At 38.1% G+C, this 24,685-nt stretch overlaps 2 protein-coding genes across 8 annotated transcripts; one reads left to right on the forward strand and one right to left on the reverse strand.

The window, feature by feature from the left end:
* Positions 1-4,043: 4,043 nt before the first annotated feature.
* PSMG2 (proteasome assembly chaperone 2) lies at positions 4,044-10,898 on the reverse strand. 6 transcript variants are annotated; one of them, XM_080611011.1, is made up of 8 exons: positions 10,686-10,808; positions 10,012-10,107; positions 8,860-9,031; positions 7,885-7,943; positions 6,908-7,026; positions 5,479-5,652; positions 4,821-4,941; positions 4,044-4,391 (listed from the first exon to the last, which is right to left on the reverse strand). In XM_080611011.1, the coding sequence occupies exons 2-8, from the start codon at positions 10,012-10,014 to the stop codon at positions 4,299-4,301; spliced, it is 741 nt and encodes a 246-aa protein (XP_080467137.1). In that variant the 5' UTR covers positions 10,015-10,107; positions 10,686-10,808; the 3' UTR covers positions 4,044-4,298. The 6 variants fall into 6 exon arrangements, with proteins under 6 accessions (XP_080467137.1, XP_080467138.1, XP_080467135.1 ...); XM_080611012.1 differs by lacking the exon at positions 10,686-10,808 and adding an exon at positions 10,417-10,659; XM_080611013.1 differs by having other exon boundaries at positions 4,045-4,391; positions 9,960-10,107.
* On the forward strand, positions 10,866-23,830 carry CEP76 (centrosomal protein 76). 2 transcript variants are annotated; one of them, XM_080611006.1, is made up of 12 exons: positions 10,870-11,015; positions 12,117-12,272; positions 12,613-12,694; positions 13,050-13,274; positions 14,303-14,488; positions 15,173-15,270; positions 16,023-16,151; positions 18,261-18,452; positions 20,327-20,493; positions 21,408-21,741; positions 22,927-23,144; positions 23,597-23,830. In XM_080611006.1, exons 1-12 carry the CDS (start codon positions 10,953-10,955, stop codon positions 23,733-23,735), a joined length of 1,989 nt encoding a protein of 662 aa, XP_080467132.1. In that variant the 5' UTR covers positions 10,870-10,952; the 3' UTR covers positions 23,736-23,830. The 2 variants fall into 2 exon arrangements, with proteins under 2 accessions (XP_080467133.1, XP_080467132.1); XM_080611007.1 differs by lacking the exon at positions 12,117-12,272 and having other exon boundaries at positions 10,866-11,015.
* Positions 23,831-24,685: the final 855 nt, after the last annotated feature.

A 24,685-nucleotide genomic window follows, 5' to 3' on the forward strand; every position in this document is an offset into this window, starting at 1 on the left:
AGAGATATTAAATATGTTTACTGCAGTGTGGTTGAAGTTCACAGGTGCTAGAATAATGACACCTGTGAAGAGGCCTAAATAAAGCAGGTAATTTGATCCCAAAGGAACTAAGTACTCAAGCAGCTAAATAAATCTTACACAATCACCTTATATTTAAAAAAAAAGGAAAATCCCAAATAAAAACCCAACAAAAAAGGCCATAAGGAACTTAAAACACTTGTGCCTGTTGATAATTCCTTTTTTCCTGGCACAGCAACATTCTATAATGGTTGGAAAAGCCTCATGAAGCAGCTCCAGTGCATACATAACTGTTTCCAAACAACTGTACTTGTTGTACAAGCAATATGCAAGCTGTAGTTGAAGAGCTGGCTCTTTGATAGGTACCGTTCAGTAACTTGCAAGTTAGTGTAAAAAAAAAAAAAGACATACCTTCAGGGCAGCTTCTTTACAGTCATTAGAGCTGTAATAATCTTAGCCCTGCACCAAGCGCAGGAATAGGCCCATGCTCATGTAGTAGAAGTACTAAGGTAATGCAGAGGTAGGCATTCATCCTCTTCCTTCTGAAGAAGGGTTTTCATCTCAGGAAAGCTTCAAGAAGGTACAGCTGATTTAAACAGCCATCTCCATCATGTTGGTTTGCTTGGTGATTCCAACACAACTCCATGAGTTAAATATTTTGCCCCCTTTAAATACCACTATGCATGTAGCAGCTGTCAGTTCAAAGCATTCTTCTCGTACACATCCATCCACTCTTCTAAAATAAGAGAGTTCATGTTCTACAACAAGCATGTTTAAACTGTCAGGCCATTTTTTCTTGACCTATTCTCTGGTATGTCAGCAAAGCCACAACTCAAACCAAACATGGTCATTAGACCATACAGAGGCATCAGTGTGTGGAAGGGAGAACTGAGTATCTCCTACAGCTTCATTCTAAGGTCAGCTTTTGATTCTACTGGTAGATCTGATATACCCTACTGGCTTTCAAGTCGAAAGCCTCAACCAGAGCCATGATCGGCTTCAAATTCTGACTTCTTAGAAGGTCATCTAATAAATCTAATATTCTTCTAATAAAGGAAAATGAACACTCAGTTCCAGAATCAGCAGCACATAAGAATAAGCAAGTAGTTCTTGTGATTTACAACAGTATTTGCTTAAAATTTAGTAGCTAAGTATTTAATCATTTGAGGTGAAAGTTTTCAACCAGCCTGGCAGATTCAGCTTTTCAAACTAATGTGCAGCGGTAAATTACACTCTTGTAACAGTTACCAAACCTCTTCATGCTCACTGCTGTCCAGTTACAGGGGGTGTATTGCAGTCACAGAAAAATTGGGAAGTCATCACAATGAAGAATGACATCAGAAGAATATTTAGGTCATCAATCCTTTTTCAAAAAAGCAAAATTTGAATAAACATTATCTGCTAGCATGTAGCATCACTGTGACCTGATCTTTATAAAGGCAGGCTGCAAGTCATATAGCCTTCCCGTTGCCTATAGAAACTCAAATGTCTTACAAAACAATGACAAGACCATGAGACAAAATAAATCTTTAAGCTAGGACTAAGGTGATCTTTTTAGTTACGTTATTTGATTAAATGTCCTGTCGTAGCTTGCATTCCAGTCGTACACAAAGTGCTTTTTGGTCAGGTAAGTTTTTTTGATTCACAATCACAGGCACATCAGTCATTCCCAAATATTTTAGATCTATCCATAGCTCATTTTTTTACACCCTAAAGATGCATCTTCACGAAAAGTGGCATCTTTGTGCATTACTACTAAAAGCTTATTAGTATGAGCGAAGGATTACTTTACAGTTTGTCGTGGTTTAAGCCCAGGCCGTAAATTAGAACCACGCAGTCTACTTCCCCCCTGCCCTTTCTTCCCCCGGCTCCTGGAGGGACAGGGAGGAGAATTGAAAGAATGCAACTCCCATGGATTGAGATAAGAACAGTTTAATAACTAAGGTATAACACAAATCACTACTACTACCACCAATAATAATAATGATAAAGGAAATAACAAGGGAATACAACTGCTCACCGACTGGTACCTCACCCCCACCCCACCGTGATCCAGCCCTTCCAGGAACTCCCAGTTCTACATCCTGGGCATGACGTGCTGTGGTATGGAATACCTCTTTGGTTAGTTTGGGTCAGGTGTCCTGTCCCTGCTTCCTCCTGGCTTCCCCTCCTCCCTGGCAGAGCATGAGACTCACAAAGTCCTTGGTCAAACCAAACATCTGTGTTATCAGCGCTGTTCCCAGGCTGAAAGTCAAAAACACAGCGCTGCACCAGCTACTAAGAAGGAGAAAAAATGACTGCTGCTGCTGAACCCAGGGCACAGTTCTAGCATGGCATTTAGAGTTAAGAAGCATTAGTGTTAATACAATCCAAACCTTCACAGAACCAAACCACTACAGACATCATTAAGTAATCCTGAAACCTTTCTAGTTCTCCTAACACCAGCAGCCAGTAGTTTGTGGTAATCGTTCTACACATACCTAGGTTTGTGACTGACTACCTCCATTTTAAGACATTTGGACATACAAAAGTGTTTGCTTTACATACCAACTCTCCATGGTTCAGTTTGCTCTGCATTATCTGCTTCTGCAAAGCAGAATTAAGACTAGGAAACACTTAAATTTTTTATTGTTTTGTGGCAAAAGAACAGTAACTGAACATTCACTCAAATATTAGTCCTCTCTGACAGTCATTCACTGTGATTCTCACTTCAAAACCCTGAAAAGACAAGTAATATGGCATCCTTTGGGTGATCAGTCACATTCACTGAACTGCTCTTCTTTACCAACAGGCACAAGTTCTCAAGCAAAGCTGACCACTGAATCTTATTCCTACACCTTTAACAGATCTCTTCAGGATTGCTGCTGCTCCTTTCCTCATGACTTTTTCCCCTGGCATGACCCTCATAGGAGCCTTCTAGTATCTGAATGGGGCCTATAGGATGCTGGGGATGGACTCTTCATTAGGGACTGTAGTCACAGGACAAGGGGCAACGGGTTAAAACTTAAACAGGGGAAGTTTAGATTGGATATAAGGAAGAAATTCTTTACTGAGAGGGTGGTGAGGCACTGGAATGGGTTGCCCAAGGAAGTTGTGAATGCTCCATCCCTGGTGGTGTTCAAGGCCAGGTTGGACATAGCCTTGGGTGGCATGGTTTAGTGTGAGGTGTCCCTGCCCATGGCAGGGGGGTTGGAACTAGATGATCTTAAGGTCCTTTCCAACCCTAACTATTCTATGATTCTATGACCACATCACAAAAAAAAACCCAACACAAACCCAAACCAAACAAAAGCCCACATATTTAGCAGACTAAATATTTAAAATTATGCCTTGTGTCATGTGTATTAATTCATATGTTACAACTCTGAAATTCTAGATTTAAAGTTACTTTTAAATAATCTGATGTGACCAAGTACTTCCAAAAGACCAAAATCGAACACATAGCTTAATAACACAAGAAGCATTATTACAAACATTAAATGCATGAATTCTGCATCACACAACTGGTGTCTCAGACTAAGCTTATAAAATACACAGATACCAGATTGACCGCTATCAGGGCAATGGTCTAATTCCTTTGTATTTCAGAGCACTGTATTCCTCCTCAGATCAGCATAAGAAGGCTTATCTACCTAGAAAGCTTTAGTCTGCAGCCCTTGGAAGCAGAACAGAAATTATATGATGGAAGTAGAGCAGAAAAGATACAACAGGCTGCTGTCTCCTGCAGACTGCAGAAGAAGGCCCAACAGACCTGCAGTCTCACCAGGTTAAGTTACAAGAACAGTATTGGGAAACAAAAGCAGAACTATATCACTTCTGAGCTTCCCTTAGATCACCAGGAAGGTTTTCTTGGGGAAAAAAGGCTAAGATCCACAGTTCACATGGAAGATGAGGGTTTTATCTTCATAAGGAAGATCTATGCCTGCACATCAATCTCAAGTTCTCAGCTACATGAAGAAGGTGCACCAGAAATATTTCTATCGCAATAACACTTAACCAAAGAAAAAGGTTTTTTCAAAAATATTTTATTAGAAACAAACAAACAAAAAAAGATCAACCAAAGTTATTCAGTAAAGAACTGTACAAAATGTATTTCTTTGGTCAATTTGTGAAAATCACCTTCATTTCTTTAGCTACTACCCATGTATGTTAAAGGAATTTTTCTTAAATAAAGAATTAATGCAGACACAAAGTAAGCTGCTGTTGCTTGGCAATGACTAATAACTTCTCAAGGGACATTTGAGACTGCACATGTGACTTACAGAAGAGTTCAAAATTGATCAGAAGAGTGCAGGTGGGAGACCATTGCCAAAAAGTAAGCGCCAAGAACTTGGTATTTTCCACTGTGAAGAAGTATCTGTGGAATTATCGCTCTGCAAGAGAATCAGAATAATTCATTAAGTTTTAAATAGTAATGATGCAATTCTATCTCTGGCACATGTATTAAAATAACAGGCAGCATGTCAAGTACCAATATTATCATGGGTCGCTTTAGAGAAGAGGACTGGAAGTTCAAACTCAACCAAACCCTTACACAATTTTCTCCCCCAGCTATCAAACAAAAGAATTAGTGTTTAGGTTTGTTTATTCAGGTGGGAAAATTTCCAGTGAGGTTTGAAACAAAATGTATCTTTAATTTGGCATATGCTTGACGACCAAGTACCAAAAGGAACCCAACCAATACATTTTTAACTTTCTTAAAATTCAGCTGAGTAACATTTTTAATGTCCTGGATTGAAGAAAAAATTAAAATAACGGCTATAAGATACAAATGCAAGAACTCTAGATAAAACAGCACTTACTTCACTTTTAATTAACTGGAGCCATTCATTAAGATAGTTAACAAGAGCAAATGCATCAGGTATGTTGTCCCCTTCTGAGCAGAATTTCAAAAGAACTGCCATTTGGATTCCTTTTGAGCAGCTGCAACAAAAATGAGCGGGCATTTCTATTTCATTTCTAGGTCCAGAACAATTATATTTATGCATTAAGAGCAACAACAATTGCATACGGCTTGTTAAGAAAACCCCAAACCCAAACCAAAAGTAAAAATGTATGCATATATAGAAAGGTGGGGCTTTTTTTCCCCTCTCCACACCTCCTTGATTGCTTTTTCACACTTGATGTTCTTAGTCTTGAATTTGTTCTTTGCTATGTAAGGCAGAAAGCCTATGTCATGCAAGCGTTACTCAGGACCTTTTTTACACACTTAGTTTGCATTTTTGTGTTGGTGGGGCATTTATAGAGATACTTTGATATAATCATTCCTTTTCTTTCAGTACATTTCAAACAGCAGTTTTGCAGGCTGCATATCACTACCTTAGTCACAATATTCCCATTATTATTATTATTATATTTTATTATTAGGACTTTTCCTATACCATAACAGTTTAGAAGATAATTTTACCCATGTACTAAAAATGAGAGTTCTGATACCTTTCTGTGCTTAAGGCAACTTACCTCTCAGTAAACAATCGTTTTGTGATGCCACCTCCAGGAATATGTAGTACTTTTTCTGTATCATTTATTCCAGGGTAAGCTGCTACCTTCTCCATTTCTTTCCAGTTTAGCTCCCGCATAAGACCTCCAACTGCTTTCTCAAGATCAGGTGTAAGTAGGTAGCGTAGTGGTGTCCTAGAAACAAATCAAGGATACATTCAGTCTGACAATAAAAGACACTACCAATGTCACTGTGACAGAAAGAAGCTGAAGGGTGGAGGACCTCACACCTGCAATAAAGAATTGCACTGACATTCCCTTCTTTCTCAAATCAAATTTAAAATGTAGCTTCAAAACAGTACAAACTACTCAATTTTCTGCCACAAAGAGAACTAAGGTACTCTTTTTTTAGAGGCTCAAATAACTGGCAAGTACCTGATATGTACGCACATTAATAGCAGAACTCCTCATGGTTGCTAAATGATTTACAAACAAAATGTGCTTCTTCTTCCTTCAGATAAGAGATCATTAATTTAAAGTTTGTTAGGGTAAACTTGGACTTTACCATGATACAGTACTTTTAATAAACTCACACCAGAAATATATGTAGACTTCAGTCAAGTCTTAAGTATATTCTAAATGCACTTCCCTCACTCTCTAGTGAATCTGCTGTAACACAGTTATTCTCTGGTGCTGAGAGGGGTTAAACGACCACAACTTATAACTCAGACCACATCAAATAACCATCAGTCCCTCTCATTTCACTGCATGTTAGCTGGCTATTCTGCAACTGGATGCAAATATCACTGGTTACTGTATCTGTGATGTGAATGTACTTAAACTTCCTCTACAGCCCTACACGTTTATACAGCCTGAGGATAACAATTGGTCTTTTGCAAAGATACTGGGTTTTTCTTGTTTGCTTTTGTTACATCACCAGTCCTGATGTCCTCAATCACTAAGTAATGCTTGTTTTTAAAGGAGTAACATTTAATAAAAACACGTATCATCTGAACCTTGGAGTTAACTCCCAACAAATAAGAACTTCCACTATTAAACTATATTAAATAAATTACTATATTAAACTTTCAAAATACAGAATAACAAAGAGGAGGTAAGAAACTAATCAATATTCTGATGAACTGTTAAAAATCTAGTCTGTGACCTATATGTTAGCAGTTAATCCCTGAGGTTGCTTGCAGCCACAATTAAGAAGGTAAAACTGAGGCTCTATTGCCTGACAGTGCAGGCCTTTTGCTCAATACTTTCAACAGCAGCAACTAAGAAAGTTTAGAGATGTGTAACATAATGTTTTAATCATACATTATTTATGACCTATGTACACAGGCAAGCAAAAGAACCTTGCCAAAAGTACTGATTAGAAGGAAATACGTCAGTTTGTCAAAAAGAACAGAAACATTAATTAGGTCTTTTAATGGCACAAACATACCCAAGAAGCTGCTCATCATCTCGCTGATATGCATGGCTGCTAGACAGAAGAACGACTCTGGCACATCTGCTGCTTTTCACCCAAGAAAGCAGCATTTGACAGAATGGCCTGTACTTGTTCTTAATACAATGAAAGAGAATAAAGAAGTGAAAAATATATTGTGCCTTAAAAAAAAAACCAAACAAAAACCAAAAAAGACAAAAGCTGACAATAGTACCTGTTACATATAATGTTTAGCAGTGATGTAAATTTTTCTTCATACCCATTTATTCTTCAATGTTAGATATAGTTTTAAAAAGCAGAGGATTACTCTGGTTGTTTACTTCATCAAAACTACATGTATAATGATGAAAATTATCATGAAGCTCATGTTAACAACAACAGTACCATTCGTTTTGTATGCCATTTAACAGCAACAGAAAAAGCTTTACAGTAAGGTGAGATAGTAGGATCACATAGGATTTTTCCACACTTTCAACTGCTAAAAATTGCAGCATATTTTGTCGGTTTTTTTGGCACGGCATTCTGCTTATTTTAAATTACAGCCACTATCCAATTAATAAGTAATTTTAAGTTCTTCATTTTTACATAATGAATGCAGTTTAAATTAATATAGAACACTGTGAAATAATTAAATTGGACTGACTCCAAAAATCAAGCTACTGCAATAAAAGAACACACAAACCCAATAAAGACTGGAAAAAAAAAAAAAAAAAAAAAAAAAAAAAAAGACAAATCCCAGACCATTTTTTAAGACTATTAATAACATAGGTGGACTGTGCTTGGGCTTGGAAAAACAACAAAACCTCAACCCTCAATAAATGTGGATGTCAGCTTTTGTCAGCTAAAATCACATCAGCTGAAAAGGTGTCATAGCACATTGCAGAAAAAACATTTTGCTAGGCCATTTAAACTATGTGCCAGCAAAACTATTCAAAATGAAGAGTGAAGTAAGAACAATCAATGCACATTCATACCTTTATGAATGGTGATCTGATCTGCAGAACTACAAGTTTCTTTGAAGGTAACGAATACACTACAATAGGAAATAATTAAATTTTGTAAGAAGAAAGCAAGAAAGATATCTGTGTCTAGAAGTATCCAGATTTATCCAATTTACAAACCTCAGGATAGTAAGCCTTCCAGCTGTCAGTTAAAAATACTTATTTTTGAGCATTGTCTTAACTGGACTTCACTTGTCATAAATTCAACAGACTGAATGAAGAAAATATATGATGATCTACCTCCTGCAACAATTTGGGTAATCTCATTATGCAGCTTTGCAAAGATTGACAGGTTATTCTGAGACTTGCATGATTTAAGAGAGAAAAAATAAAAAAACCTATTTAATGCAATGATCAATACAGGGAAAGAAACTAAGAATTTGAAGGGGAGAGAGGGAGAAACACCACACAAAAAAAAAGGCAAACACTGGTGAGAAAGAAGGAAGAGGAAAAAGAAAGGCTAAATGTCCTTCTACATGAACATTTCAGCTTGCATTCTAGCAGTTTTCTCCAAGTACACTTCATGTCCTTGGCGGTGTTCAAGGCCAGGTTGGATGAGGCCTTGGGTGACATGGTTTAGTGTGGGGTGTCCCTGCCCATGGCAGGGGGGTTGGAACTAGATGATCTCAAGGTCCTTTCCAACTCTAACTATTCTATGATTCTATGACTCTATGTTGCTTTGGATTAAACCCAGAGTTTTGACTTCACTGTAAACAGTTGAAATTCAACATTTCTTCCTGGTTCCGTATGTCGAATTGATTATCCAAAATAACTTAAAACAGTTTCCTTTGTGAAGTGTAAATACATTTTTATCTGTTACTTACTGAAGTTGTTATTATTGACGTTAGTTTTTGTAACAACAAAAAAACCCCCATGACATTCTTGCACTTTCTGCAGCTTGCAAATACCTTCAGCATTCAATAACCACTTTCAGCATTCAATACTCACCTTCAGCATTTATACTCAGCTCCACTGAGTTTTCTTCTGCTGTTGCATATGGATTATTTCCAACCATTGGCACCAAGCAATCAGTGTAGAAGTAACCAATTTTAGTCATGTCAAGCGTGGAAATCACTAGATCTATTGCCAGTTGACCAACATTTCCCACTGACACTGCTGGCTGAAGTAACAGAAGTTACTGAATTACAGTGTGTTTTATGGACAATACAAGATGCTCTTCAAATAGTAGAAGTTTAAACTACTTCAGTTCTGGTCAAACATGATTTCTGAAAGGGGCTAGTCATCCTCTGACAAAAGTGACTATTCCTTAGCAGACTGCTAATACAGATTTTGGACACTGTCCCACAAAAAACATCCTAGCCAGTTCTCTGAATAATCCTGTCTTGCTGTAAACTTAAATGCTTTAAAACTTGTCTCCTTCCTCTCTTTTTTTGGATACAGAGTAGATAGAAGATGCTCAAACCACTAATGCCGAGATTGGCAGGCCTCAAGTGACACCTAAAGGTAGTGCTGATATTACATATTGAACCTACAAATCTCAGATTGACCCATATACAAAAGCAGGTTGGTTTTTAATTTTTTAAGGATGAAAATGCTAAGGGTCATCTTGGACGCATTACATAGGAAATGCTATAGCTTATCACCAATCCGGGCAGATACTGACCTAATATGATGGCACAGAAAGACAAATTCCAGAGCTTGTGTCCTTTTACAGAAACTATTACAGGAAGACAACTAAAGTTTTGGTTGCCTCCCTCTAATTTATAAACTGTATCTACAAATTGCTGCCGTATTTGATGCCAATAAGCTCACGGTGAAAGAGGAAGTAACAGCGCTTACAAAGTATTCTTACAAAATAGCTAGTATTCAATAGCCTGATACTCCTAGGCACAAAAACCAGCAAGGATCTGTTTCCTGTTGCTCACCACCTGATCTGGAATGACTTCCCGTGCAGACTGCAGAGTCATCCCGGGCTGTGCAGCCCTCGATGGAAAGTGATAAGGTTGCCTTTAGGTAATATAGTAAAGCGACTCATTGGTAAGAAAAACAATGGTTTGCTACTTCGCAGCCTGCACTAGAACTCTTACCTCACAATAAACAAAGTAACCTCAGGTAGAGTACCTTAAATTGATTTCATACCATGTATGAAGGTGATTAAAACACTTCCTAAAACAATCCTGATCGGTTAAAATATAGCAGAAACAAGGAATTTTTCATTGGAAACGTACATCTCATCTAAATTTAAAAGAAAAAAAAAAAAGGAAAAGAAAAAAAGAAAAGCTTTTTATTACAGTGACGACCCACAGGTACCACAAAACTTGTAAAATGACATGTGGCATTTTAATCTTAGAGAGATAGCATATAGCTATAGCTCGGCACACAACAGCTTAACAGAAGAAAAAGCCGGGCAGCTGAGGAGGGAGAAACCGATGGAAACAGAAGAGACCGAATTAAGCTCTGGAAAAGACCCCTGCAAATCCTCTTTAACGCGGCAAAACACACGGCAAGATGTACACAACGACACCACAATCGCCTGCCCAGCACCTTTCCGCTTTCCCGCGGGCAAGTAACCAGGGACAACCTCAAGCAGGGTAGAAGGAAACCAAAGCATCCCAGCCCTCCTGCCCCTCAGGCGCGGAGAGGCAAAAAAACGAGCCCCCGCCCGCGTTCCACAGCACAGACAGGAGCCCTCAGTGCCCGGGCCCAGCGCAACGGCGAGCCCCGCTCGCTCGCTCGCTCTGGGGTGGCCCATTCGAGCAGCGCCCCCTCAAGCCCATTAAGGGCAGGGCGGGGGAAGCAGAAGCGCATCTCACCATGAGCAGAGTGAAGCCTTTAAAGTCGGAGGTGGCGGAAGGCCCGCCATGATCGCAAGGAACAAACATGCCGGCCGGCAAAGAAAGGAGAACGCAACGAGCGCTGCGCCTCTGTCCTCAGCGGGGCGGGGAGTAACGACCGTAACCGCCCGCCACGCACGGTGCCTGTTGGAAAGGCGCTTGGGGGTGGAGCCTTGTCCGCGGCGCGCGACTCCTCGGCCTTCTCCCCACTGAGGAACATTGAGGCTCTGCTGCTGCCCTGCCGCCATGTCGCTGCCGCCGGAGAAAGCCTGCGAGCTGAAGCAGATCATCCACCAGCAGCTCGTCAAGGTGGGTCCCTTAGTGACAGCAGTGCCCGCTGAGGCGGTGGTAGGGTATGCAGCGTGTTAGCTCCGTCGCCTTGCTTTATTTTCCCTACTTGTGGTTTCCAGGTGCTGTTGTGCCTTCTGGCGTTTGCGCCCCCTTCCAGGAGGGCCCGCGACAGTTCGTGCCCCCGTCGAACTGCTGTCCCGCTTTCGGGCTATCACTCGCCGTCTCCTACTGCCTCCGGTCCTCTCCCTCGTTTTCTCTTTACCGGGCTACAGGGAGATGGAGATGAGGCGAGGCCCGTCCCCGGCCACCTCCCCGTTGCTTCTCTCTGTCAGGCTCTGCCCCGTTCAGGGAGAGAGGACGGCAGCAGTGTCGGCGGCGGGGTCTGCACCCTGGGCCTGGGGCTTGTTTTTGAAGTGACAGGAAAATAAATATGAATTCTTTAACTCTTGCATCACGAAGAATTTCAAGGCGTGGTGGCTGTGGCCGTAACGTTCTTCTTGTGTGAGAAACATCTTTACAAATCCATGCCGTTTGGCAGTGGAAGTGAAGAACAGAAATTCTCTTAACTTCCCTTTGAGCACAGGGGGAGCTTGCTGTGGAGATCTACTGCTTTTGCACCTTACCTATGAGTACACAAAGGGGTATTTTTCACCTTAATCATACAACCGTAGAATGGTTACGGTTGGAAAGGACCTTAAGATCATCTAGTTCCATCCCCCCCGCCATGGACAGGGACACCTCACACTAGAATGTTTTTATTTAACAAAAATAAGAAGCTATTATCCTAAGTTTGAATCTTGAGGAAGGCAGCAACCATTTTATAATAGATGGATTTGCAGATCTTTTTGTGAGGAGGGAAGTTCAAGGCAGGGGATACTGTCAAGAGCAGTGAAAATGCTCAGGTTCTGTATGCCCATAACTTTTGTAACTGGTAGAGCTTTAGTGAGATAGTGACTCTTTTGATTAGTTCTGAAAGGGTTAATGTTTTGGTGTAGTTATTTCTGTGTTCCTAGGAGAATAAGTTTAGACTTAGATTTTAGAGAATAGAGTGAGTGTTTAGTTACAGCTGCTACCTTAGAAGGAGCAGGTGTTCGTAGCATATAGTGAATTTTCTTTCAGATGGATGTCCATGGCAGGATAAGAGAAGTTCTTGCTGAGACTATACGTGAAGAGTTAGCACCTGAGCATCAGCAGTTATCCACAGAAGATCTGATAAAAGCTTTAAGACAACGAGGAATCATTGATGATGTTATGAAGGAACTTAAATTTGTAACTGTAAGTAGCTTTTGAAGAGTTAAAATATTTTTGGTCATTTCTCTTACTGACTTACTTTTAACGAAGTCAAAACATGGTACTTTTAAAGGTTTATAACGGCTTTACTGATTTGTGACATAATAGAAGCAGAACAGCTTAATGCATATGCTAAAATTGGGTTAATGGTAATACTACATCAGAAATATTTGTTCAGTTTTGTTGCATCTTGAATACTAGAATGGGGCATCCCTGAGGAATGGCATTTGGTTGAAACAGTGGATTATTTAGTTTTTGGAAGACTGCCGTAAGAGCACTGTTGCATCCGTTGATTCCTCAAAAAAAGTCTTAATTGTAATTCCAGGACGGGAATGAAAAGGAGAGGACTTCAGCTCCAAAACCATCAACACATTTCGTTGACAGAGAACCCCCAGTTTTGAAAAAAAGTATGTTGCTTATTTATTTTAATATTTGGATCCTAGTTTTGAGAGAAATTTGAAGTTATGACTTTTGGACTCTGAATTAGTAATCCATTACTGACATAAAGGTTGATGTTCTTCCTGCTTATATAGAGGAAGTAAATTCATGTAAGCAGCAGAAATTAGTGTCACATAAAATACTACTTATTTCTTTATTTCATTATTTTACATGAAGATAACTTCCATACATTGTAAAATCACTTTATCCTAAGCACTTGTCTCAAAAGTTTCTTTTTCCTAGTGTCCTATTAGTTAACTGATATTTAACATGCATCCTAAGATCTGTTTGTAGTCTCTTCATTTTTATTGCTGCGCTTTACAGCTAACATTGACCCAACACGGAGGTATCTTTACCTTCAGGTTTTGGGTGGAAAAGCTTTTCTGGAACATCTTCAGGAACCGGAGCCTCTGCCTGGCCAGATCTGTTCTACCTTCACCCTGTGTTTACATTTTCGAAACCAGCGCTTCCGTTCTAAACCTGTAGCCTGTGCCTGTGACCCAGATTTTCATGATGGTTTTTTACTTGAAGTACACAAGGATAGCCTAGGTAAGGAATATTGTGGGTTTAAAGCTGATGTATTGGGGTTTTTTCTGACTTGAGAGTTTTGTGAAATATGTTTACTGCTCTTTAGTGGATTTATTTCCTATTTTTTATCATGTGTTCCTCAGAAAACTGATTGCTGTATTAGATTATACCACTTTTAGGTATTTCTCTACTCTGGCCTCCTCTTTTTTTTTTGAATTTGACCAGCTTGATCCATAATTGACAGTAAAATGATAGTCGCAGCTAAGGTGGCTGTGATTTTAATGAACTTTGTGCTGACAAATGAAGAAGGTAAATGTAAATTTGTCATCACGTGGAAGGAAATCTTCAGTGTGAGTTCAGTTTGCAAACACCTGTGCAAAAGTCAGTCATCCACAGCCTGCATTACTGTTCTTCTGTTGGTAGCCAGGGAACATGATAGAAGTTAAGTATGTTATGAAAAGACTTCTGAATGTTCACTGAATCCTGTAAAAATCCAGGGTAGCTTATGGGACGTCAGGAAACACAGAGAAGGGCAGAGTTACTGCAGTTGACAAGGGAGTGAATATACCACAGATGCAAAGAAAAACAGATTTGTTAATTTGACTGCTCCTGGAGATACTCATATTGTAGAGTGAAGCTTAATTACAGGGAAAGTTGTTTCCTAAATACTGATGTACAGTCAGTTGATGTGATGCATTCCAACTTATTAAAAGAATATTTTTCAATTGCTTTTCATAAATGGTCCTTTAATGTTCCTTATTTTCCTCAATGCTAATTCCATTTTAATTTTTGTAGAGTTGAAGCAGTTACATTTGAGTATTCAGCTATAGGAATCTTTTTATCTCCTCTGTAAATTAACTGTAATTTCTCTGTAGCTAGGTCCTAAACTGAGTTTGATTTTAAGATGGGATCATTGCTTACACTTCTGGACAGGAGATTTTTCTTAAAGTGTGATGTATTCAATGAGTATAAATGAGTACTTTTTTAATTCTGAGGAGGATTTAGGATGATAATATTCTTGCTGTCTTATCTTGGTTTAATAATGGCAGGTGATGGAAGTAAAATGGTAGATGCAACCGCTATGTTATCTATATGTGATCCAGTGCATATGGTGCTGATCAAAACAGACACATTTGGTGAGACAACACTAGTAGCATCCTATTTCTTGGAGTGGCGATCTGTCTTGGCTGCAGAGAATGGCATAACAAATGTTGCTGTTGAACTCCTGGGTGTAGGTAAGGGTAAATAATAAGGCTGTAATGATGGCTTTAAAATACTGGGTACTGAGTTTGCTTGTAAGCTTAAAGCAGTATTTATGATGTAGCTTAATTTTAGTTCAACTCATAAATCACTATCAGGCATCCTTAGAAAAGGGGTATTCCATACCATAGAATATCAAGCCTAGTATGTAAACTGGGGAGAGTTGGCTGGGGGGGCCAATAACTATTTGGAGATGGGCTGGGCATCGGTCAGTGAGTGTAGTACTGTGCATCAGTTTGTGTCTGGTCGTTTGGTTTTCCTCAGAGGCAGGGTTCATTCCTTCATCTGTCTATTTCATTATAGTATTATCAATATTATTATAATAACATTATTGCATTGTTATTATATTTTACTTTATGAGGAAAGCTACTAGGAAGAAAATCATCCCAGCCAAAAACAGGACAAGGGCGTTGGATAATTATCTCACATAATTGCCTCACATAATGTCTGCTTTTTTTGCCATATTATGCTTTCTTACAGCCTCATTTGAGTTTGAAATTTAAATAAAGATGCTTATTTTGCATGTATTTAAAGGTGTTTAGTTATTTTTTTGTAATTATATGGCTAACATTTCTTGTAATTATTTACTCCTGTCTGGTTGAAATGTCTTCAGTAAATTGATTTTGAGAGAATTCATCAAAATTTTGTTTGATTCAAAGGTACAGAATCGAAAGTTTCTGCTGGTGTTTTAAACATTCGACTGGAAATGTATCCACAACTTGATAAGACGCTGTCTCTAGAAGTAATTAATACTCAAGTAAGTAATTTCTGGGAGGGCTTACTTACTTTTTTACTGGGGGGGGGGGAGGGGAAGCTCAGTATCGAATTAGTATAGAATTACTTGTAGATGTTGAGGGCTGTGGGTTTTTGAATGTTTGCTACTTTGTTTTTTTTCCCTTTAAACTTAAATATAATCACCTTTTTTTAAACTATTTTTGTTTATACTGAACATTACTTTGAAAAGTAGTTTTAAAAAACACTTTAGTAGTTTTTCCTATTACCTGTATCAAAACTTTAAGAAGAAAAATAAGAAAGATGCAATATACCTTATTTTCCTCAAGTACTGTATGTTTTCTTGCTCTCTTTCTAATTTGAAACAATAATTTCAAGTCAGCTATTCTGCCCGGAAAGCCAGTAAATGTTGGCCTGAAGGTACATAGAGATGCTCTTCTGCACATCAAAAGCTCATCAGTCCTTCTGTGCAGAAATGCATCACTTCAGATGAACATTACTTCAGTCAAGCTTCACTTACAAGCCTACAAACAAGAAATGTAGCTTGATGGTTTAGTTCACTGGATTTTAATTTAAAAATACTATTATTCAGTATTTGTGTAGCACACTTTAAATATTAAGGTTTATTTCACATATGCCAGGATTTGGTGTTAATGTACTTATTATGTTGTTTGGCTTGGTTTTCTTTGTTTTGGTTTTTTTTTTTTCCTTTTTTTTTTTCTCTCTCCTGTTTGGAATTCATATACATGTGATTGGTTATGTTTTTCTTACTTGCAGTTTGCTTTGGAACGTCAGAAAACAGCAGAAAAAGAACGATTATTTCTTGTCTATGCTAAACAATGGTGGAGAGAATACCTACAGATTAGGCCTACGCACAACACAAGGCTAGTAAAGATTTTTGCACAGGTTTGTAAATTGTACAACTATAGCAAATCTGTAAGTTACCTTCTTATTTTTTGATTTATTGTGAGGTTTGTATGTATATAAAATCTCTGTAGATTTATGATGTGGTTACATTCAGATCTGGGCAACATGTGGTGTGTCATGCAAAAAAAAGAAATTTGTAAATTCTGTTTATATATTTGGGTTGGAACTAGATGATATGGGTTGGAACTATACGATCTTAAGGTCCTTTCCAACCTGAACTATTCTATGATTCTATACTGAAGCTTAACAGCATAATGGCCACAGAAGGGTTGCTCCAACTGCCTCTGGTGTAAGAGGTCATAAAGCCTGTTTAGTCTTTTCCTTGAAGACTCACAAATGGCCAAGACTTAACTTATGTATGCAAACTATTTCAGACAAATTTTATACCAGATAAAATACAAAACATGCGCTTACTAAATCTACTAGAACATATCTGCACCATATTTGAGCTCTGTGTGATCTGTAAAACAGTCTTTCTGGTTAATGTCTCATAACAATAGACATAATTATTGTAGGATAATAAGTTACTGTGTCAATTGCTCCGTGGTAATTGTTCCTCAGTAAAATAAATGGTATGATCCTTGGATTTTTCATGCTATGACTTTAGCTTGTTAGTAGCAGTTTTCTTAGCACAGATGATGTGCAGTAGCTTATTATCTCAAAGTAACATCCTGAAGTGATATGTGCATACTTTTCAGTGAAGCAGCAACTTCCATTCTGGCTATACTGTGAGTGTTCAGTAGTGATGTGAACTTTCAAATCCCAGACAGCAGCTGAGGCCTCACCCAGTCACTCACTCCATCCTAATGGGATCAGGGAGACGGTAGAAAGGGCAAAAGTGAGGAAAAAATCATGGGTTGAGATAACGATGGTTTGGTAAGTGAAGGAGAGAAAGGAAGGACGAGTGGGAAGAAAGGGATGCAAAGACAGTCATTTGCCACCTGCCGCCAGCAGGATGATGCCAGCTAGTTTCCAAGCAGGGATGAATTCGGAAGTTGGCTCCCTACACCCACCAGTTTTATCTCTGAATGTAATGCTGTATGATACAGAATATCCCTTTGGTCAATTCAGCTTAGCTGTCCTGGCTGTGTCCCATCCCAGCCTTTTGTCCACCTGAAAGTTACTCTGTGTGGGGGCAAAACAAGCAACAGAGGGTTTCAGAGCACAGTATATTGAGAAACAAATACATAATTAGATAGGGAATTCTAGAACTGAGAGTTTGGTTGGGGATATGAGGTAAAAATGGAACTTTTCCTATTTCAAGAATAAAGCAATGTGTGAATTAATGGTATTCTACTTTCTGCACCCAGAAATCTACAGTAGACCATCATTTCATGAAACTGCAGAGATTTAAAAGGCTTTGATTCCTTTTTTTATATGTATGAACATAAAAGTTCATAAAAAATTTAGCCAAGTAAGAAAGATTTCTGTACTTCTTGAAAAAGTTTTAATAGTTGATACTCAGAGTATTTCCCTGCAGCACGTAATAAAATAGACCTTTTCCCAGTCATTCTTTCATTTTCCCAATAAATTAGAAATTCTTAGTATTATTACTATCTTAATTTATATAAATCTAGTTATGTTCTTGGGAGTAAATTTTATTGTTTTTTGGTGTTATGACAAGGGGTAGAGTACTCAAATTCAGAAACAAATAGACATCTTATAAACTCAGGTCAGTTCCTGAGTGTTTAATGCTGTTTTTTGGGGGGGTGTTTTTGGGTTTGTTGTGGGTTTTGGGGGGGGTGTATGTGGTTTGTTATGGTTTGGTTTTTTGCTTGATGATAATGTGGAAATTGATAGTGGGTGGAGCATGAACAGTTTGTCATCCATTTACGAAAATGGATTGCAGCCTGTGCTGCTCCAGGTATTTGAATATCGAGTCCAGAATGTCCTTACAAGTGGCAGAACAAGCAGAAGAATCTAACTGTAATGATTTTGTGTCTTAATTCAGAAGTATTTTTGTGTCTTAATACTTTTTGAGTGATATTATTTCAGGGAGAATATATCCCATTGCAAAGAAGACAGTCTTGAGATGAACCTTTTGTGATGTTTGCATGGATGATAAATAACTGTATTTTACATTTTCAGGATGAAAATGGAGTAAACCATCCAGTATGTTCATACATCAGACCACTTCGAGCAGGCCGGTTGCTAGACGCACCTAGACAAGCAGCACGATTTGTCAGTGTCCTGGGTTACGAAAGAGCTCCTGTCATCGGAGGAGGTGGTGGCAAACAAGAACAGTGGTGCACCCTTCTTGCTTTTTTATGTAGAAACAAGGTATGTGAAAATAGTCCTTGTGTGACACAGTAGGTGGTATCATATTCTAACTGAAGCTGGTGATTTAAAACAGTCTGCAAATACATGGATTAAATAAAATTTGGAGAATTATATTGCAATAACTTGTTTAAGATATTTTTTAAAGAGAAACAGATGTTAAATAGACAACAAGGCTTTGGAACAGACTTTCTGTACTGCTATTGTTGGGGTCCATTCCTCAATACATCTGGTTGACAATGAGCTTGTTCATGTTCATTTGCTTTTCTAAGATCCCATATAATTCAGTGAACCTCTGCTAGTGTGTAGGACACTGGTTTAAATTCTGGACTAATCCAGGAAAAGTTGAAGTCTCAAAGTCTCTTTTGCTGTTTTTTTTAGATGGGCTAAAACATACTGACAATCTTTACATTCCATTTTTGCAAGATAGGGATTTTTACTAATGGTTTCAACCTAGTTCTTGGTGATTTGACATTTGTATCATGAGACTATAATAAATGAAACAAATGGTAACTCATTCTGGATCATAGCTTTTCTGTTGTATGGCTAAAAGTAATAGCAATCCCTTTTAATACCTCTTTGGAGTGGTCGAAGCTTTTCATTGCCATAGAGAATCTTCTGTGTTCAAAAGTAATGCCGCTGATGCGTTTGTATTGAAAAGTTGTCATCTTCTTGGCAGCAGGAGCTGTGTCCCAGGTTTTAAATCTGTCTCAAAGGCCTCACAGAACAGGCTTTAGCTGTTGTCTCTGAATATCATATCATATCATGCGTAGGTACCATATAAAGGCATCACTTGCTACCTGCTGGCTTTCAGATGGGATGATGATAGTGACTTTTGAGTTTGAGGGCCGTTGTGTTTGGAGGCACGGAGAAAAGGTTTCCTTCAAGGCAGAAGTGGAAAGCTGTATAGAAAATAGCTGAATTTAGCCCCTTACACACCAGCTGGATCATTATTATTTTTGTTGTGGAAAGTAGTATGGCATTATTAAATGAACACAAGTTCACTAGAAACTTGGTTAAACCTACTTTCCTGCATATTTCCCTTGTACGTTACTGTAGGGGAAGATCGTGTTATCTGTTGAATGAACAGATACATCCAAGAACACTGAAAGCCTTCTGCTTCCACTTCTGCATGCTGTGCTTTGTATTATGAAGGCTTTGTTGCACGAGGAGTTTTTGTTCTTACTTTACAGCTAATGTTTGTGAAGGACTTGAGACAAAGAGTATTAGACATCATATTCAGAAACTGTTTTCTGTGAATTATCAATGGTAGTAGTGTATTTATGAAAAAAATGGATTTTCTGACTGAGGGGAAAAGCAACTTTACAAGTGACTTTCAGCTGCTTTATAGTTAGATCTGTGAGGGAGGTTGTTTTATCTTTGTTGAATTTCTCAACTTTGGCAACACATTCAAGGCAGTGAAATAACAGTAGAATTACATTTTACTAAGTGACTAAATTTCCTAACTGTGTGAAAAAACCACTTAATTTCTAGTACTACGTCAGGTATTTGCCTTATTTACATACGCTTTTATGTTTAATTAAAGTATGGATTTTGTCTTCATGGGTCGATAGATTCTGGTTTTGCAATACTTGAAGGTATCTTTATAATCATAAGAGATGTTTTCTAGCTTTAATGATATTTGAATAAAAAATATAGTCTATCATTTGAACATACACTATTAATTTTTAAATAGATTTATTCTGTTACAGAAAAATGAAACCTTAAAAGCTCAACTTCTGATACATGCTTTAGGTAAATAAGAGAGAAACATGATGTGTTAAATAATGGTTAGAGAAATACCACTATTTTTTTTTTTCTTTAAGATTTTATCCATGCCTAATACTCAAACCAGTTTACTAATGTTTACTCTCTAGGGTGACTGTGAAGATCATGCTAACCTTCTGTGCAGTCTTCTTCTTGGGTTTGGTTTGGAAGCCTTTGTGTGTGTTGGAACAAAAGGAAAAGGAGTCCCCCATACTTGGGTAATGACTCTTGGAACTGATGGAACAGTTACTTTTTGGGAGAGCTTAACAGGACATAGGTGAGTAAAAGGAATATAAGAAAAGCGAACAATAAATTATCAAAGTGAACAACGTATTGAGGTTTTCATGGGATATTTGTTGGGTTTTTTTTTGCTTTTTATCTTTACACCCTGTCATGTAACTGTCATGTAATCCAGGTGAGTTTTGCCTTTGAATCTTTTTTCTGTATACTGCTTTTGTTTGGAAAATAACTGGCTCAGTGTGAGGTGAAATATTTCCACAGTTTGTAATGCAGTTCTCACTGGCTTTAATACTGTATAGCAACCCTTATAGTAGCTGATTGCCATTGAAGCTGTCACTGCCACCATTTGTGAAAAAGGAGATAAAACCTGACATTATCGCTTAGGAACCCGTATTTTTTAACTTACTTCATCTGTGAAATCAGTGTTAGTATAATGTAATATACATTTTTCTCCTGCAAAAATCTTTGCAAGTCTCTGAGATTCTCACTTGAGTAATTTTAGAAGGGCACATACAGTTCTGGAGCTTCTGGAACCTGTTATATCCAGTGTTGAAAATTAGCGATTCTGTTTTGACACTGTTTGTGTATCCTGTGATTAGCATTTGAAGATGTATTTCTCCAAATGTGATGAATAGTGGGGAAACTGTATGGATATATTGTTATTGTTGCAAAATTTAATTGCTGTTGAGTTCAATTAATCAGCTTATTTGTCTAGATTTAAAGAAAAAAAAGGGATGTATTAGTTTATTGTATGCTATGTTTCCACAATGTGTATAATTATTTTTCTGTAATTAAATTAATGCCATTTTGGGAGTCAAAAAAAACCCCCAAACTTAACAAATTTGGCTTATAGTTTTAGAAAGAGAGATGGCTTGTATCTGACCTATCTAAGTATTTTTACTTTGCCTTGAAATAAGGTATATTAATAAGAAATTGAATGTTTTTGGTTAGGTACATCCACAGACCTATCAAGCCTGATGACCCTCCATTAGTTGAACAACCCAAGCCACTGTATCCATATCGCACAATAGGTTGTGTCTTCAACCATCAAAAGTTCTTTGGAAATTGTCAGCCGTCTGATGCTGTGGAGGTCTGTGTGTTTGACCTGCATGATGAATCTAAATGGAAACCTATGAGTGGAGAAGCAATAAAATCTGTATGTCCTCCTGGATCAACATCTTCAGTTCCCCCTTTCCCTCCTCTGTGTGATTCCACACTAGATGCTGCAGTAGCAAGCAACGAGATAGAGTTGCAGCTGAGACTACTGGTCTCTGAACACAGAAAGGTAACACTGTTTAAAGATTGTGGTTGATCTGTTGCGGTAATAAAGGTGCATGGGTTTGCAGTTTTCACTTGTTTTAGGTAGCTATTTGTTACTTCAACATACTTGTATCTTTGCAGCATGTTTTCCATCAGCTTCTTCAGAAATGTGGTATGTGAAAAGTCAAATAATTGAAAAATCATTTGGAAAGACTGTACTGAACTAGTTTAGATATCATACTTACTGTTTGCAGTGGTGATTGGTAGCCTTCTGTGTGGGCTCTTGCCCTCACCCTGCCTTTGCATCTCCTGTGTCTCCAATCTTCAGCTCACTGGCACCTGCAAGTTACCTGTGAGTGGTCTGTAAAAGAGCTAGGAAGACCAGACCTAGTTGATGGTGGGCTTTGCCTATCCACCACAAATGATTTTGGTTCCTAGATAAAAGCAGGCTTTCAGCTTCCATGTTCTTACTCTGACTGCTTTGCAAAATCTGAAGGTATTTCTAGAAATAAGTTTTGTCCTATATCAGAATTTTTACATGTAATGTGCCAGAAATTACTCTTCCTGTGCTGGATATGGAGGAGATAATATTTTAAATCCCTGATAACTTATGTCTGGTTTTAATGTTTGGGTTTTTTGGTTGTTTTAGTTTTTATTTTGCCGCACAGTGTTCAACCTTTGGGGTGGCATTCTCAGAGTATGAGTCTCATGTGATGTTGAACACATAATGGGGTAGATTTTTCTCCCTCATTGCATTTGTGGGATGGTAGGAGGAAGGTACATGTATCTGTATGTGTTTTGGGGAGCTGCTGTGCGCTGGTTTTTCAGAAGTGGGTTTCCCTGAGAGACAATTGTGAAAAATGTGAGATGAATCTTAGTTTCTCTTTCTCATATATTTTTGCTATGTATTTATGCACTACCTTGTTACATTTCATGCAGAGATACTGTAGCTAAAACATCTAGTTTCAACTCTGCTGGTCTTGTTTTGGTCTAGTACTTAATTTCTTGTTCAATGTTTGATATTTTGGTGGTGGTGTTTGATTCTTCCAGCTTGTGTGTGAGTCAGTATCAAAATCATACTGCTTCTCGTCCATTAACTACAAATTAAAGATTTGTCACGGATTTATTTGAATTGATACAATATACAAGCTTAGTCATAGCCTAATGTTCATTCTGCACACTTGTCATCATTCTGTGATTTGCCTCACAGGATCTTGGCCTTTCTACTGTTTGGGATGACCATCTATCCTACCTGTTGTCACCGGCGCTAGCAGCCTATGAGCTCGAACGTGCAACAAGTATTTCTGCAGGAAACGAAGAGTTTCAGGACGCTGTAAGAAGAGCAGTACCTGATGGTCACACATTTAAAGGGTTTCCTATCCATTTTGTATACAGAAATGCTAGGAGAGCATTTGCCACATGTCTTCGGTAAGTTTAAATATAAAGAGATACATACATGTGTATGTTAAAAGTAACAGTATTTAACTGTGAATCGCAACTCTTTTTTTTATTATGAAATATAAAGAAAATTGATTTTGTTAAATTAGAACTGGAGGAAGAGTTGTGTACGTAATGGGTCACAGGGTTACAGAGGTTTTATGTTACATTGAGTTCAGTGATGATAGACTTCTCATGGGTTAAATTAAACATTGAGGAATTAATTTCTCTGCACTTGTTACAAATGATCAGCAATGGCCTTGTTTTCCTCCAAGGCAACAGCCCTTGCACTGTTGAACAATATTATTTGTAGTGACAGACTCATGACGCTTATTGTTATTTAAGGGTTAGTCACAGTTGAAAAAAAATGTACATATGTAATTGAAAATTTTAATAATAGCTTAGTAATATCTGTTACTCTTGTTTTCCTTTTTGTCATGCAGGTCTCCTTTTTGTGAAGAAATAATCTGTTGTAGGGGAGACCAAGTGCGACTTGCAGTTCGTGTGCGAGTGTTTGCGTACCCTGAATGTGCGTGTGCTGTTTGGATCATGTTTGCTTGTAAATACCGTTCTGTCCTTTGAAAAAAAAACAGCCCAGCATCATTCATACCTTTTTAGGCCTGCAAAATAAGGTATAAAAGTATGTAATTAAAAACTAGTATTGTATTTTATATAAATGCCACTGATTTTGGATACTGTTTGTTCATTGAAGAGAATTGTATACACAGTAATGATTGTATTTATAAAGAGAATTTATTCTTATTTTTAATAAAAGTTACTTTTAGTACTTAAATGAATGTGGGTCAAATTACTAAAATGCGTGCATGAAATACCAGCTTCTCTTCTGCAGCTCTGAATTGGTGTCAGAATTCATTTAGAAAAAAGTCTGGTTTACCTCTCCAGGGTATAGACTCTCTGTGTAGCATATCGGGTGTACTTTGCGAGTGACCGAGGCCTAGAAATTCTGAAGTTGAAGTATGTGTCCTTTCTAGAGCAAAGTTTATTTCTGCTTCTTTTGGACATAGCAATAGCTTCTACATTCAGCTTCTAAGAAAAGTTCAGTCAGAAGAGTAGAGATAATCTTACTAATCCTATGAATTTCATGGATTTTTTTTTTTGTTTCTTTTTGTTATGGGGTTGTTTTTTTTTTTTAATATTTGAAATTTAGATGCGGATAGCCTAACACGTGGCTAGCCTGTGCTGGGTTACATGAAGTGGTTTAACCTGATGCCTATTTCCCGACGTTAGCTTAGGAAGTTTCTGAGGTAGGAGCTGTAGCAAGGCCATTTTGCTTAAAATGGCTGTTACTGCTGAACCCAGGACAACCACCATTCATGATTTTGTCTGGTCCTGACACTGAGATCTGTACTTAATTATCCATCTGTGGTTTTGTTTGTCTTCAACATGTGGGTGGTGATTTTGCCAAGTGTCTTTTAGTCTTCATGCTTTGAGAAACAGCAGGCAATTGAACGTGCTGAACTTCTCAGTACCTCATGTTTTTCACCATGCAGACTCTGGCCTCTCTGTGTGAG

Source organism: Psittacula echo (genome assembly GCF_963264785.1).
Source record: "Psittacula echo genome assembly, chromosome: 2".
In the NCBI taxonomy this organism is placed as follows: domain Eukaryota; kingdom Metazoa; phylum Chordata; class Aves; order Psittaciformes; family Psittacidae; genus Psittacula; species Psittacula echo.

Excerpts from the sequence above, each read along its gene's own strand:
- PSMG2 (XM_080611009.1), bottom strand. The coding sequence starts at position 10,754 with ATGTTTGTTCCTTGCGATCATGGCGGGCCTTCCGCCACCTCCGACTTT. Across the intron at positions 7,944-8,859 it reads GCTGAGTATAAATGCTGAAG|TGTATTCGTTACCTTCAAAG; the intron begins GTGAGTATTGAA and ends TTCCTATTGTAG. Across the intron at positions 7,027-7,884 it reads TCAGATCACCATTCATAAAG|AACAAGTACAGGCCATTCTG; the intron begins GTATGAATGTGC and ends CATTGTATTAAG.
- CEP76 (XM_080611006.1), top strand. The coding sequence starts at position 10,953 with ATGTCGCTGCCGCCGGAGAAAGCCTGCGAGCTGAAGCAGATCATCCAC. Across the intron at positions 13,275-14,302 it reads AGTACACAAGGATAGCCTAG|GTGATGGAAGTAAAATGGTA; the intron begins GTAAGGAATATT and ends TAATAATGGCAG. Across the intron at positions 15,271-16,022 it reads TAGAAGTAATTAATACTCAA|TTTGCTTTGGAACGTCAGAA; the intron begins GTAAGTAATTTC and ends TCTTACTTGCAG.